At 48.1% G+C, this 15,672-nt stretch overlaps 1 protein-coding gene across 2 annotated transcripts in view; it reads left to right on the top strand.

The window, feature by feature from the left end:
- TAF7L (TATA-box binding protein associated factor 7 like) overlaps positions 1 to 15,672 on the top strand; it is a 467,210-nt gene that overhangs the window by 156,181 nt on the left and 295,357 nt on the right. For both annotated transcript variants that reach the window (XM_069613027.1, XM_069613026.1), the window contains one exon: positions 6,887 to 7,013. In XM_069613027.1, the coding sequence (XP_069469128.1) occupies positions 6,887 to 7,013 (127 nt within the window). The remainder of the gene's footprint in view (positions 1 to 6,886; positions 7,014 to 15,672) is intronic.

Below are 15,672 nucleotides of genomic sequence, written 5' to 3'. Positions count from 1 at the left end.
TGCCTCCAGTGTACGCATTTCCTCCAGTCCCCGTCATCCCGCAAGTGCTGCGGAGGTTACGGAGGTTTGGTTTCCGGATGATCCTCATTGCTCTGACATGGGCCCGGAGGACGTGGTACCCGGACCTTCTCGACTTGTCCATCTGCCCTCCACGTCGTCTTCCCTACCGAGACGATCTGCTCTGACGGGAGGGGGGTCAGGTTCTCCATCCATCTTGGCTTCTGAAAGGTTGAGGTATAAGGATTGGGACCTCCCTGAAGACGTGATGGAGGTGTTGCTTTCGGCCAGACGGTCGGCAACAAAGTCCCTGTACCGTTGATGTTGGAGAAAGTTCTGCGACTGGTGAAGGGTTAAGAATGTGGATCCTTTTTCATGTGACATTCCTGTTGTTCTGTCTTTTTTGCTTTATTTGGCCCACAAGGGCCTGCAAGTGGGTACCATTTAAAGGTTACCTGGCGGCGCTGTCTATATTTAAGCGCTCATCTGAGGAGTGTTCTTATTTTAAAATCCCTTTAATTTCTCAGTTTCTGAAAGGGCTCACTAATGTGTTCCCTCCGTCACCTTCCCAGGTGCCCGGTTGGGATCTGAACCTTCTCAAGTTTCTAATGGGTGCTCCATTTGAGCCTTTGCATTCTTGTCCTTTGAGACTGTTAACCCTTAAAACTGTATTTTTAGTTGCGGTCGCTTCCGCTCGCAGAGTGAGTGAGTTACAGGCACTTTCAGTTAAGCCACCCTTCACTGTGTTTCATAAGGACAGGGTTGTCCTTGGAGTTCGTCCTTCCTTTCTTCCGAAGGTGGTGTCGGAATTTCATTTAAGCCAGAAGGTTATTCTTCCGGCATTTTATCCTCCTCCACTTCCTGGTAAGGAAGAGGAGAGGCTCCATAGGCTGGATCCTAGGAGAGCTTTAAGCTTCTACATTTCAAGCATGTCCCGGGTCAGAGTGGACGATCAACTCTTTATTGGTTACGCTGGAAGGCGGTTGGGACAAGCTGTTACTAAGCAGACTTTGTCTCGCTGGATTATCTTGGCAATTTCTGAATGTTACCGCTTGGCGGGTAAGGACCCTCCATTAGGCTTACGGGCCCATTCTACTAGGGGTATGGCTGCCTCTGCTGCCCTGCAGAGGGGTGTTCCTATTTGTAACATCTGTGATGCAGCCACCTGGGCTTCGGGCCATACTTTTGTACGTCACTACTCCCTCTATTCTATCCATGGGCAGGATCTGGCCTTTGGCAAGGCGGTCCTTTACTCTGCAATTTGATTGGGCATTCTAAATTTGTATATTCTAAATTCTTTTCCCACCTCCTTATGTTGGTACTGCTTTAGGAGTCTGTCATAGATATGGAATATGTCGGAGGAACCAATCCCCTCGCAGAACAAGTTACTCTTACCTGGTAACGTTCTTTCGATGGGATGGTCCGACGACGTATTCCATATCGCTCCCTCCCTGCCTACCCTGCTACAGAATTTCTTATGCGATTGCATCTTACGTTTCCGCAAGGCTTTCTGTGGTCATACTGGCAGTAGATTGGTGCCACACGTTCTGGGAAAAAACTACAACTGAGGCTACGGGCGTCGTGCGTCCTACTTATAACATCCGGTGACATTGGCTCGACGGAGGCCCTCGAGGACAGCGTATCGACGCAGACGCTGAAAGATTTTCCGAAGCAGCACAGCTGTGGTGATTACTGTCATAGATATGGAATACGTCGTCGGACCATCCCATCGAAAGAACGTTACCAGGTAAGAGAGTAACTTGTTCTTCTAACGCCAATGCATATATGCAGGACCTCTGCATGTGGTGAGCACCGAACATAAAATAACAGTGAGGGAGAAGCGGGGAACCATATAGCCTAATGATCATGTCCATACCCTATTGGCCTGTACATTAATGTACTGTGTCCTAGAGACCAAACCCTAGTTTATGTGAAAGTTCTCAGATCTGTTGGTCAGCAACTAACACTATATGGAATGATACGGGATAAAAAAAGAAACACTATGTTGAAAGGATTGTGTCCTCCAACGTATTCCTCATCTATGTCATGTAATGTCCACAGCTGGGCTGCTTTGTAAATGTATTCGGTAGAGGGGGCCCTGCATCAATGGCGTCTGGTCGATGTCCCTCAAAGGCCTCCGTCCAGGGTGACCTCATCGGATGTTCGAAGTAGCACGCACGACGCCCATAGCCTCAGATCGGTTTTTTACACAAACGTGTGTGCTTCGTTTAACTCGGCATGCCTTGTGGTTACTGTTAAGTTACTGTATTATGTTTTCTTCTTCCACCCCAATGACTCTGCGGTCTGGCTTCAAGAAATGCCGGGACTGCGGCTCCAAGATGTCGATTATGTATTTACATAGACTTTGTGGTGCATCGGCGAAGGCCACGCGACGCATGAATGCTCGAACTGCCAGTCGTTGACTGCCAAGGCCTTGCGAGAACGCAAGGGGAAGTTGAAGGTATGAAAAGTGTCCCAGCCCCGTAAATCTAAGTTGGCTGGTATTTCGACCGAGGCGAGAGGGGACTCTCCTCGTCGGAAGAAGTCCAAGCGATCCAGGTCCCGCAGTGGTGTGCGCCACTCGTCCTCTTCATCGCGGCGGTCCAGGAAGCGACCTCACTATTCGCCTTCCTCGTCCTCTTCGGACAACGCCTCCTCGAAGGTGACCTGCCCCACCAAATCCTCGACCCCGGAGGAGTGGGATGCTTTCCGGGTGCAGGTGTTGAAGATCTTTCAATCCCAAGGCACAGTTCCGTCCGTGCCTTCTGACGAAGACTGCAGGGAACGGTCTCGGCCAGATACTCCTGCGCCTTCGGGCCCAGGTGGACGGTGTGATAATACCGGGAGCCTTCGAGGCCCCGTTCGGACAAGACATCGGGTGTTCCCCAGAGACGTGCCAGGTCCAGGTCGCTGTCTTCGTCTCCCACGAAATCTGTGAAATCCTCTTACGCCCTTGAAGGTGTCGGCGCCATTCCCGTTGGGTGCACCTGTCGGGTCTTTGACCCTGGTCAGGCTCTCAAAGCAGTCAGCGCCATTGTCGATGTCTGTGCCATCGATGCAATATGGGCCGAATTTACTGGTGGAGGTCCCTGTGACTGTGGACCCTCTGAGGAAGGCTACTTCTAAGTCTGTGAAGGCTGTCACAGAGAAGAGGTGTACTCCTCTCCTAAGGAAGGACTTCTTTAAGTCTCTCAGGACATTTATCAGGACGGATAAAGGTCCAAGGAGGATGTTGGGCATTTTGGTCTTCCATATTGGACTCCTGGTTTTCCAGAGTGTCTCATTTCTGAAGAGAGACGGATGGAGGATCTGTGTCAGTCATTGCATGATGCCAGTGGCCTTGACACTTCCCCCTGAGATGGAATTTGGTAGGCCGGATCCGGGGGATCATGCCGACTCCTCTTATCGGAGATTGATGTTGAGAGTTGTGGAGTACCTCCACTGGGCCAGGCCTCCGGTGCAGTTTGATCAAGATGATCTTACAGATATTCTGGACCAGGGTCCGTCCACTGACCCGGTGTTGCCGTTTCATTTGGTATTGCAAAAGAGGGTGGCTGCTACTTGGAACACCCTGGAGAGTATTCCGGCGGTGAACAAGTCGTTGACAAAGAAATACCACCCATCGTGTAGCGACCCCAGTTACCTGTCCACACACCCCACTCTGGAGAGTTTGGTGTTTCAGGCGGCTACGGCCACCTTGAAGCAGGCAGCGTACCCTTCCATCCCTCCTGATAGGGACGATAGGCGCATGGATGGATGGGCATGCAAGGTATTTTCTGTGGGGGTATGAAAATTGAAGTCGGCCAACTCCACCTCTGCCTTAGCAAAGTTTTTGCACACTCTGGAATTGCATCTGTTTAGCGGCTGAGCATATTCCCGAAAGGGAGGAAAGGATGGCTTTCTAGCTATTGTGAAGGATGGCAAGGATGCCATGTGTCAATTCCTTCAGTCTGGGTTGGACACTGCGGATCGTGTCAGCAGGTCAATGGCCACAAGCACCGTGATGCATAGATTTGCGTGGTTGCGGAAGTCTGGGTTTGCACCAGATGTGCAGGCTCTTCTTCCCAACATGCCCTTTGACGGGTTGCATCTGTATGGCAGCAAGTCTGACGAGAGCCTTGAGAGGTTTCAGACCTCCAAAGCAGCTGCCAAATCTTTGGGCGCAGCTGTTTGACAACCTCTGCCTTTTCATCCTAGGGGACAGCAATGGAGGGGCGAGAGGGATGGCCAGTCAGAGGGGCCAACCTAAGTTTCCTCGTGGTGGACGAGGTAAAGGTGCCAAGACCGTTCATTCATTTCCAGGACCCCTCATCACTGCACCTGCCGATCGCTCCAACTCCTTTTCAGTTCGTCCTTCAGCAGACAATACAATAACTATTCTCCACAGTCTGTCCATTCAGCAACAATATTTGTGACCTTGCTTTGCCTCCGCTGCCGAAAGGCAAGTCTACTCTGCTGTGTTCACAAAAGACATCAGCTTTATTACAGTGATGGAAAGTGAGTGTCCAAGATGGCTGCGCTTTGAGCTCAAATGTTGCATAAGCATTACACTCCACCCCTTGGACACTCAATTACCATAACCCGACGAACGAGCAGGAGGTACCCATAATCGTCGGACCACGTTCCACAAATGCGGAATACAGGAGGCACAACAAAGACCACTTACTAAAGTAGAAGCACCAAAGATCCAGGCAAGAGCCGCTTGCCGTGCTTCAGGAACCCAGACAAAAAAATCCTCCCACCAGTTCCCAGCCCTGCTTTGGGCAACCCAGGCCGCTAAATCTTGTAACTTTTTAATATGCTTTTCAATGGAACGGGGAATGGCCCCCAGATCAAAACACATACCGTCCATTGTTTCACACCCTAAATTATGCTTCAAGAACAAGTAATATATAGCCCCACCACTCCCTGTACTCCTCTCCACTCACCCTCTCTTGGCTCCTTCTAAAACCAAACCAGAGACACTCTTTGCCATCACTTGGCTCCATTTTCTCTGGTCCTTTGTATGAGAAGATAAGATTTTCCATGCTTTTCTCTGCACTTTGTAATGTGATTATGAGTTGGTGTGGAGGAATGAATGGACTGTGGTGATAGGCATAACTCTACATGGTGCCACAGAGATCAATATATTAAGATGCTGTACAAAGTTGCCAAATTTATTTGAATGTTTAAAGTTTGGTATTGCACGTATTTTGTGTATATATACACTCTTTGCCTCCCTGTGCTGTTTGTTTTTTTATTTATACTCCCCGGATAGATTTTCATCAGGAATTACATATAGTACTGTCTTGTTTGTTCCATTTTTGTATTTGTGTTTGGCTTGTGTGTCTTGAGGGGGAATTCGTTTTTTGGTGAATTTATCTAGACTTCTATTTTTATGCCTAAGAACTGCCTCACAGGTTTCCAATCCTTGTTACCGTTGATATCTTCATTCCGGGTCCAACAAGTTACATTCAGCTGTCCCCCTTTTGGGCCGAGTGAGTGTGATCAACCTAATGGGGTCATTATGCCCTACTTGGGGGCGCCATATCACATGTTTTCATGTGCTCCTTTTCTCTGCCTGCATTATCTACTTGTTGTGATGAAAGCACTGTGCACCTTAATTGCAGCAAATCTCAAATGGTGTTTGATATTATCTCTGCCCATTAGCTGTGTCCCCTGATGGCTTCGATCCTATGCACTTTAGCAACCAGCCTCATTCAATCATGCAGTGGACTCAATGAAGGGCCAATCTTATGCACTACATTCCATGAGGAATCCAATTATACTGTGACTGTATTTTTTTCTTTGTTGTTGTTATCAAGGTACTATGCACTTAGATCTTATGCACCATACATCTTAGCAACAAGCCTTATTCAGTCATGCACTGGATTCGGTGAAGGACACATTGTATGCATTACATTCCATGAAGAATCCTATTATACTGTGACTGCATGTTTTTTTATTTGTTATGCTTTTTAACTGCAACACATCTTAAATAGTTCCCAAACCTAATGACCATTGGTTCTGTCCTCTAAAGGTCCAGTCGTTGCCTGAGAAAGCTCACAGTATTAGTCTTCAGTAAATTGTGTAATCTATATATGGTTAGACTTATTAATGTAACTTGGCCTTAGGCAGTGTTCTGTTTTTCGATGGATCATGATTCGATAATGTTTTTTCTCATTTGCAGTTGTATTCGAGACACAATGGCCAATTATCATGCAGTGCATTCTAGCTGCTTTAGTTCTTTAGACCAACTCCTCCTCTTTTGCATTTTGCAAACTTTACTTCCTCTCCACTGCTACCCAGTTATTTTCACTGGTTTGTTTCAGTTTCATTATTAAGGGCTTGCATCAGTCTCGTGCACATACTGATTGTTTGGTTTCACGGGTGTTTATTAATTTTACAGATTTTTGTTGTGAAGGTCAGCAGTCTCACGCTCTTACATCACTTTGTTGAATATATTTAAGAAATGTACCAAGTGATCGTGGTTCATATGTTCGGGGAGACGAGACTATTTTTAACCCAACGGCCGTTACAGTGCACTGTTCACACACAAATACATTTGCTAATCTAAAAGCTTACTGTGACTGACAGCCAATGTTCTTTAATGGCCTTCTTGTTTCACAGCCCTGTTTCAGCTTTACATGGCAGTAACAAACTCTTCGACGCTAAGGAAGGACCATGCCCATTGGAGCCATAGAGTTTCTCCTGCCTTACTTTCGTTTTGCCATAAAATTCGATTTGTACACTGGGTGAACCATACATGACGAGCAACCAGCTGGTTGCGAAACACGTCGTATTTATTTGTATTCTGTCCTTTGTGAAGCTTAATGAATTACCTTTTGTGGTGTTTAGGGATTCCAACTTGCATATTTTTAATGATTATGGATGTTTGTCTGGTTTTTAGATGTTGGTGTGCACTTTAGATGGTGAGCTTTTCCCTCCCCCGGAAGAGCCAACGGGCACTACAGACCCAAAGAGCAGCAAGAAAAAGGATAAAGACAGAGAAAAGAAATTCGTCTGGAACCATGGCAGTGAGTTTTAACTTATGCGTTTCACTCCTGTTGTGTTTTTATTCATTAGCCAAACTATTCCATTGCCTTTGAACCTCTTCCTTGCCACCACACTCCTTTATCATCTTACAGCATTACTAGTGACGGAAAGGCATGCTGCGTCTCTCTGGCAACAAACCCCATTTTCACTCCTAAAATCTCATTCTTGCTAAACTTTAGATTGCACTTCCATTTTTACTCTATGCCTTATGTGTCTCTAAATTGTCTCCTTCCGTTTCCCTCCATGCTTTAAAGAATCCTTGGGAAGAAGCCCACTACAAGAAACTACAAGACATAAACTCCTGTTCTGTTCTAATTGCAATTTCTCTCTCGCTCATCCGTCCTGTCCGTTTTTCCTGCCCTCTGTGCTTTGCACTGGTCATAGTTCATAGGGTGAAAAAAAAGTGCTGGACAAATACCTTACAACATTTTACAACACCCAGCAATTGGCAATCCACGCACAGCAGCAACAATATTCTGTCAAACACTTTGGCATCCCATAATACTCACCTTAGTGTAGATATCCATGTGCCTCTCTGATTTGGAATCATCCTTTGCTTTCCACATCCCTATTTGGTTTGACTTCACTCTAGCAGAGTTTTTCATGTCTGCTGACTTTGCCCCTTAAGATCATCAGCTCACTGCCTCACTCTGAGGCACTGCTTCGGTGTATCGCACTGTACAAAGCGGAATACTACCAATAGAATGTACTGACTTCAGGTGAATGCTGGACTATAGAAAAAGCTATGCATGTTCATTGTGGAAGGTGTGTCTGTGTGCTATTAACCAATATGACGGAACCATATTTCTCTCCTCCATTCTTTCCTGTTCCTCCACCCTTAATCATCACCTCACCCCTAATGCAGTTTTTGAGCAACTTCGGAGGAGGACGTAGTCGTCGACAGGGACCCCAAGGTGGCCTGTCGACGTCCAAGCAAGAATGAACAGGCCGTGACGTCGGGGGGGGGGGGGGGGGGGGGGGGGGGGGGGGGCACCCATGCTCTCCAATGGGAGATGCCGGCTGGCGAACTTAGTCAGCGTGTGGAAGACCATCTCCGCTGACCAGTGGTGCTGAACGCTCTCGCTCACACACACACTCTAGAGTTCCAACGGAATTGTCCCCAAATACCACAGTGCTCTGACGGGAAAACCACGTCCCTCGGCTGCTGCTAGAGGTTCGCTCCATGCTACAGAAAGGGGTGATAGAGCTTGTTCCAAAGCGACTCTGCGGCTCTGGAGTTTATTCATGGTACATTCTTGTGCGAAAGAAGACCGGGGGCTTGAGACCCATTCTCGACCTGCGACGACTAAACAAATCCATCAAGTCCCAGAAGTTCTGAATGGTCACTCTTCAACTCATGCTCGGACAGCTGGAAGAGGGAGACTTTCTGTTGTTGTTGGACCTAGTGGATGCGTACTTCCACATCCCCATTCACAAGGGACACCTCAAGTTTCTGTGCTTTGTCATTCAGGGGTAGCATTACCGATTCAAGACCCTACCTTTCCAATTGAAGTCGGTACTCAGGGTCTTCACCAAATTCCTGGTGCCAGTGGCGGCCAATCTGTGGCTACAAGGGATCCACGCCTACCCTTACTTGGACAACTGGCTCATCCGGGCCGGCTCAAGGAGCACCACCGTCAACCACACAGCGAGGACAGTCATCTACTGATGGATCTGAGGTTCTCTGTGAATTATGCAAAGTCCTGCTTGACTCCATCGCAGGACGCGCTTTTCCTGGGATCCCGGCTCAACACTGTGTCATGCCTAACTTCACCCTGGGAGGAGAGCAGCCATCCTGGGCAAGGTGCAACGGCTGCTCGCTCTGAAGATTGCCACGGTGTGAGCCATCAAGTCTCTGCTCTGCATGATGTTGTCATGCATTTACCTCATCCGACTGCAGGTTGCGGATGCACCCTCTGCAGGAGTTCCTCGATGCTCGTTGGATTCAAGTGTCCGGAAGCTTCCAGGACACGATCGTGCTCGATGAGGGGTTCCGCCGAGCGATAAGGTGGTGGGGCGTGCGCGCTCATCTAACTGAAGGTGCAGATTTCCATGCCCCACCGCACCAGGAGACTGTATCGACGAACGCTTCCCTGGAAGGATGGGGAGCCCACATCGGAGGTCTCCACGCCAGAGGCCTGTGGCTACCGGGAGGATAAGACGTTGCACATCAACGTTGCTACAGGCAGTGTTTTGGGCCCTCAAATAGTTCCTGCCGTCCCTCAAGGGCAAGGTGGTGCAGGTCTTCACGGACAATACCACCACAATGACCACCACAATGTTTTATATCAGGAAACAAGGGGGCACCAGATCCCCAGCGCTCTCCAAAGAGGTGCAGGATTTATGGCATTGGGCAGTCGCTCAGGGGGATGTTCCTCATCCCGTTTCATCTGGCGGGAGTAAAGCACACGGTCACCGACTTTCTGAGCAGGGAGTGGGACGAGTGGGAACTTCGGCAGGACCTGGTGAAAAACATGTTCCTCAAATTGGCCAATCCCCAGATCGACTTGTTTGCGACAGCGACAAACAAGTGCTGGAGGTTTGCCAGCAGGTTCCCCCAGCAGGGGAGCATGGGGTACGTATTCCCATTCCCTTGGGAAGCCCTCTTTCTGTATTCGTTACTCAGTTGCTGTTGATTCGAATCATCGGTCAACTCAAACGGTGCCGAATGATCCTCGTCACACCGGCGTGGCCGAGGCAGATATGGTTCCCGGACCTTCTCAGCATATCGGCGTCCCCACCAGTCAAGCTGCCAGTGGTCACGGATCTTCTCGCTAGGGAAGGAGGCGCCATTCTTTACCACGATCCAGGGTCTCTGAACCTGAAGGCCTGGCTCCTGCAGCGCTAGGATCCGGTGGCTACGATCTGTTAGGCAAAGTTTGTAAGCAGTACCCTCTGGGAACACTTACATACCACTATGACTAAAGGTGTAAGCAAACCAGCCTTTGGTATAAGTCTGTACTACACAGTTTTGCGTGTTGAGCAGCCAGGCTTATCTCAAGAGGAGAAATGTGAGCAGTAATGATGTTAAACAGAGGTCTGCAATCGCATATGTTCAAATAAACTTGTATACTCAAGGTTTCTTTGATAAATACTTAATAATTTATCTGTCGTTATAAAGCATTCAGTAGAAGGAGGCAATCATATAATAACACACATACACTTCAATACTATTTCGGAATACTTTTCAAGAGGAGTAAAAGGCAAAGGTTTTTAGAACATGAAAGGTTACAATAATTCTTATACTGAGTTCACCAGAAGACTCAATTCAATAGGCTAGGCTAAAGTCAATGGGCTAAAGTCTTGGATAGGATAAAGCGATTCTGGTAATTAAACGGAAACGTCTCTGCACAAGTTCTTAGAAGTAGTTTGTAAAAAGAAGGATCATATGTTAGGTCACAAGCCGATTATGGCTGCGAGTTGCAAAAGTTTCAAGCATTTTCACATTGAGAGATAAATTCTCTCTGTCTTGTTTTACAGTACCTTACAATGAAGAAAAAGATGGAGCTGATGACTTCTGTTCCTGGCAGTTCCTTCAGATCTCGCTGTCCTGGGCCTCAGTCTTGGGGACAAGGAGGAGGACCTCTGGACTCCTGCACTGCACTGGGACTAGTCAAAGCTCACAACTGGCAAACTTCAATTTCAGTGGCTGTTTTGCGTTTCAGCTACCACACTGATAACGCTGGTCCTGGCTGTCAAGGGGGCTGTCCGTGCTTCTGAGATCCTGCACTCAGCTGAGGAGGGTCAGGCTTGGTCGGTCCGATGTTGTGGGAGTCTGGAGGATCTTCCAAATGCTTTTGGCCAGCTTACAAGTAACCCACACAATCTGATGTCCCTCTGTTATGTAGTGAGCCAGAAACATGAAGATAAGGTAACAAATAAGATTATTATTTGTACAACACACCAATGGTTAATCGTTTTGGGTGCAACCGGTCTTCTCCTCTTTAATTAACTTCAGTTAAAGTTCGTAAGGCAAAACAATAAAAGGGCTCTCGCAGGCTGCTCGTAACACAAAAACTCAACTTTCTTCCAAAAATGCAGTTCGTAACGTGTAACTCAAAATTGCAGCATTTCAAACTAAATGCAGTTCATAACGTGGAAAACACAGGAATGACAGCCTTCCTTTCCCCAAACGGCCGTTCGTACCTTGAAAACCCCCAGAGTAAAGTCCTCCTTGAAGCAACATGTATTAAGGGCTCGAACGCTTTTATTCCACATGCCCGAATGGTTCAGAGCCTCATAGCCCTTTCGTTTCCAGGCTCTGTTGCAGGATCCCGGACACAGCCTTTCCGCGCTGGCCCTGGGCTGGAATTCAATAAATAAACAAACTTTCCTTTTCACGCTGTTGAGGCTCCTTTCTCGTCAGGCGCCCTTCATCTGCTGGGCAGTCGGATTTGACTTGCAGGACCGGTATGGGGCACTCCGGTGAGATTTCCTTCTCTCTCTAATACGCCCACCGTTATGGGGTACTGGCCTCGTACCATTCCGAGCCCACTCCATCAGCCTCCTTCCACTCCTGCAGTTTTGGAATGCTTTTAACCCCTGTGTGTCTCCTCCCCAGCAATTAGCGTCGGGCGTTCCCAGCCCTGGCCTCCTTACACTTGCTGCTAATTCACCTCCTCCCTGCTTCAACCTCACAGAGTTAGCATTGGTTTTAACCCCCGACTGCACGAGACCCCCATTATAGGGAAACGTGGTTTTTCGTCTTCCTCGTCTGATTTCTATTCCCATTTTCTGGCTTTTGTTTTGATTATGTATCCGGTGGGGCATTCTGGGATATGTATTCTGTGTTTTTACTTGTTCACTCGTCTCTTAGACTTAACATTATATGGTCCGGTGGGATAGTAGACTCATACCCCTCCTTGCTGTTTTGTTCCGTAGTGGCCGCTACTGTTTCCCCCTCTCCCTGGCTCTACTGTTTCCTGCAGCACTCTGAAGAAATGCAACCAGCTCCGAGATAGGTGTCCAGGTAACTTACTTGGAAGTTGATTGGTCCTACCAACTCAAAGGGAGAAGTCGTCCTTAGCAGGGCTTCTCTGTCCATGTGAACTTGGCGATTCGACCCTGCAGCATGGCTTCTCCGGGCAAAACAGCGGTCCAGGAGTTGCAGCAGCCGTCCTCTTCAAGCTCTTCAGTTCCTTCGTTCCAGTGGTCGACTTTGCCTTCCAAGCCAAGAGACTCGCCTTTTATTCAGTTCTCTCCCATTCATTCCCATTCATTCCAGCCTTGCCGGACAGTCAGCCAGCCAATCATCAGAGTACATTCGGGTCTCTTAGGAGCCTAAGCACAGGGAGTTTAGGGCACCTCCCACACTTCCTGCCTACCCCAGACACTCTGGAGCCAGAGGCAGTCTTCACTCCTGAAGCCCGCCAAAGGCGAATGAACAAAGAGACCAAACCTGGTTTGGCGCGCAGAGAAAAACTCTAGAAGGACCTTTCCACAAAGACATGGCGAAAAATTAAGACCAGTACCTGTTTTAACAAAGGCGGCTCAGACGCCATCTTGAAAAACATGGCTCGCGCGATTTAACATTAACGGAACTACGAATAGTCTGCGGTCGGGAAAAATCATGGTAGTTTGTTGTAAAACCACTGCCACCAGCTATTCTGAGAGGAAAGGGTAACATTTGACTGTTAAATGAGTAACTAGACATAGGGGATACTAATTAACCCCTCCAGTGCTCTATTGTAAGATGGGGTATGCTGGGTCTAGAAATTTACAGGGCTAAGTGAAGTACATTTCACTCCACTGTTTTGGGAAACAGTAGTTGATCCCAGATAAGGTAGTTAAACCTTGGGAAAGCCTGAAAGGCTTCCCTGTGTCAATGCACTGAGGGTGCTGTGTAACAGAAATGAATAAGATGATGCCTATGGAGTTGGTTAGACTCCATAACCAAAAAAAGAAACCAGTTCATAAAACACATTGATTTGAAAAGTTAAGTCCTAAAGTTTAGCAAAAGAGCTGGAGGGCTCTAAGGTGGGAGGAATTGGCACATTTATGAGAATTCTTCCTAACACGGTCTCCCGGCGGACTGCAAGGAAGTTCTCACCAAGGCTAGAGCATCATCTACTTTGAAATGCTACGGACTAAAGTGGAAGAGACTTTCTATTTGGTGCTGTTTCCAGAAGATCGACCCGCTGAGGGTTAAGGCCCCTCAGGTACTTCCATATTTGCTGTCGTTGGCCAAATATGGGCTTGCCTACACACTCATCAAGGTTCATCTGGCGGCTATCTCTCGCTACACCAGATCTCCAGGACGACCATCCTTGTGGTTGCACCGATTGGTCAAGGGACTATTCTGCTCGTTCCCGCTGGTGAAGGTTCCGGCCTGGGCGTGGGAGCTCAATGTGGTGCTTACTAGGCTCATGGGACCTACTTTCGAGCCTATGCATTCAGCACCGCTCAAGTGTTTGTTGTGGAAAACAGCTTTTCTCGTGGTCATCACCTCTGCACGACGAGTCGGGGGGGAGATCCAGGCCCTCTCCAGTAAACCACATTACTTAACTTTCCACAAGACGAGGGTGATGCTGCGAACGCTCCCCATCTTCATGCCCAAGGTGCCGTTGGACATCTAAACAAGCCCTTGGTGTTACTTGTGTTTTTTCCGATGCCTCCGCCACCGGCTGAAAGGACTTTGCACTCGCTGGATGTGGCTAGAGCACTGACATTTTATGTGGCCTGCACAAAGAGTTTCTGGGAAACCTCTCCGCTCTTTGTGAACTTTGGTCCTGTGAACCATGGGAACGCCCTTTCCAAGGCTTCCATTTCCAGGTGGCTCTCCGGCTGTATCACCCACTGTCACTGGTTGGCAAACCGACCGCTGCCTGGCCATCCGAGATCCCACTCTACCAGAGCAATCGCTGCTACAATGGCGTTCTTGTCTGGTGTGCCCCTGTTGGACATCTGCAGGGCTGCGACGTGGAGGTCGACGCACACCTTCCTGAAATTCCAGGGAGGAGTCAAGATTCGGCCAAGCAGTGCTGCGCAACATGTTCACTTGATGCTTATGTTGAGCCTTGCCACCTCCCGTGGTTGTGCATGTGTGTACTGCTATGTATTCTTTATTCATGAGCATGTGTATCCATGCCAGACCCCATGCTGGAGAAGGCACAAGTTACTTACCTGTAACTGTTGTTCTCCAGCATGGGTCTGGCATGGATTCACATGCAAACCCTCCCGCCTACCCCTCTGCGGCTCTTCTCTTGGTCCTACTGCCAATTTATGTGCTACCAAATCTGAAGATGGCTGCCAGAGGAGGAGCTTAGGTAGAGGACAGTCATTGGCTGGGGGCAGTATGACCCAGAGCTCAGTGACTGGTTGTTGGGAGAAAGCCAGTTCAGAAGGATTCCCAGCCTGATGACTGGGAATGTTCATGAGCATGTGAATCCATCCCTGACCCATGCTGGAGAACAACAGTTACAGGTAAGTAACTTTTTCCTTCGCTCATCTCCTAAACCCACTTGCCACTCCTCTTTCTGCAAATTATCTTGCTCTGTAGCATCTAAAATGTCTACCATTTTTACTATACCCTCTCTAAATACCTTCTGTTCCCTCCTCCTGCTCACTTTTCTCCACCACTCCTACCCTCCTCTACTGATACTATGTCTTCCTTTATTGCCCTACTCCTCAAGGCTAGCCGTTCCTGTCGCCACACATTGTGAAGCACATAGCTCCCATTATTGCTCCACATCTTACTTCCCTCAAACTACTCTTGACAATGGCACTTTCCCGACATCCTATTGGACAGCTACTGTCATCCCTCTCCTTAAGAAGTCTGTTCTTGATCCCAACTGTCCTGTCAACCTTTGCCCTGTCTCTCTTCTGCAACACTATTTCACAATTCTACAGCGAGTATAGTCCAATCGACTCAATGAGTTCCTTAACACTCAGAACCACAGGGACCCTCTTCAATCTGGCTTCGACCTGTGCATTCTACCGAGACAGCTCTCCACAATGTCAACAATTTCAACTCATCATGTCAGCATGCAAATCTTTTATCTATTCTCATCCTTCGCGATCTCTCTGCTGTCTTCGATACTGACAACAATTCTGACCTTTTCTTTACATTATCTCTCCTTGGCATCAGAAATAAGGCCCTCACTTGGTTTGTTTTATACCTTGCCCCCAGACACATTTAGTGTCCTGGAGCAGCCTTCCCTCCCCACTCACCCCCTTACTGTTTGAGTTCCCCAAAGGTCTGTCCTTTCTCCACTTCGCTTCACTCTATATACTTCAGCACTTGCTGCCCTGATCTCCTTTTACGGCTTCTCCTATCAACTCTTTGCTGATGGCACTTATCTTCGTCTCCTTTCACTCCTTATGCAACAAGCTGTTGCCAAAAATGTCAAACTGTCTCTCAACCATCAAATATTGGATGGCGTCCTACTCGCTCATGCTTAACTCTACTAAGACTAAAGTTCCCTACTTCCGAGCCAAACAGGCTACCCCCTCCTCTCCTCCTCCTTGTCATCTTTCCTGACTACCTTCCTTACTCTGCTTCTGCTCGTAACCTTGAGGTCATCTTCAACCCATCACATAACTTCTCGCTCTGCATCTCCAAAGCTGCCACTGCAGCCAGACTCAACCGCCTTACTTCCAGGAATAATCCATCATCTTCTTCCTTTCAATACCGCTAAACAG

This window comes from Ambystoma mexicanum, chromosome 5p, assembly GCF_040938575.1.
Source record: "Ambystoma mexicanum isolate Mex_15411 chromosome 5p, UKY_AmexF1_1, whole genome shotgun sequence".
NCBI lineage: Eukaryota > Metazoa > Chordata > Amphibia > Caudata > Ambystomatidae > Ambystoma > Ambystoma mexicanum.
Note: the sequence above shows the minus strand (reverse complement) of the source record. Positions and strands in the feature narration are given on the sequence as shown.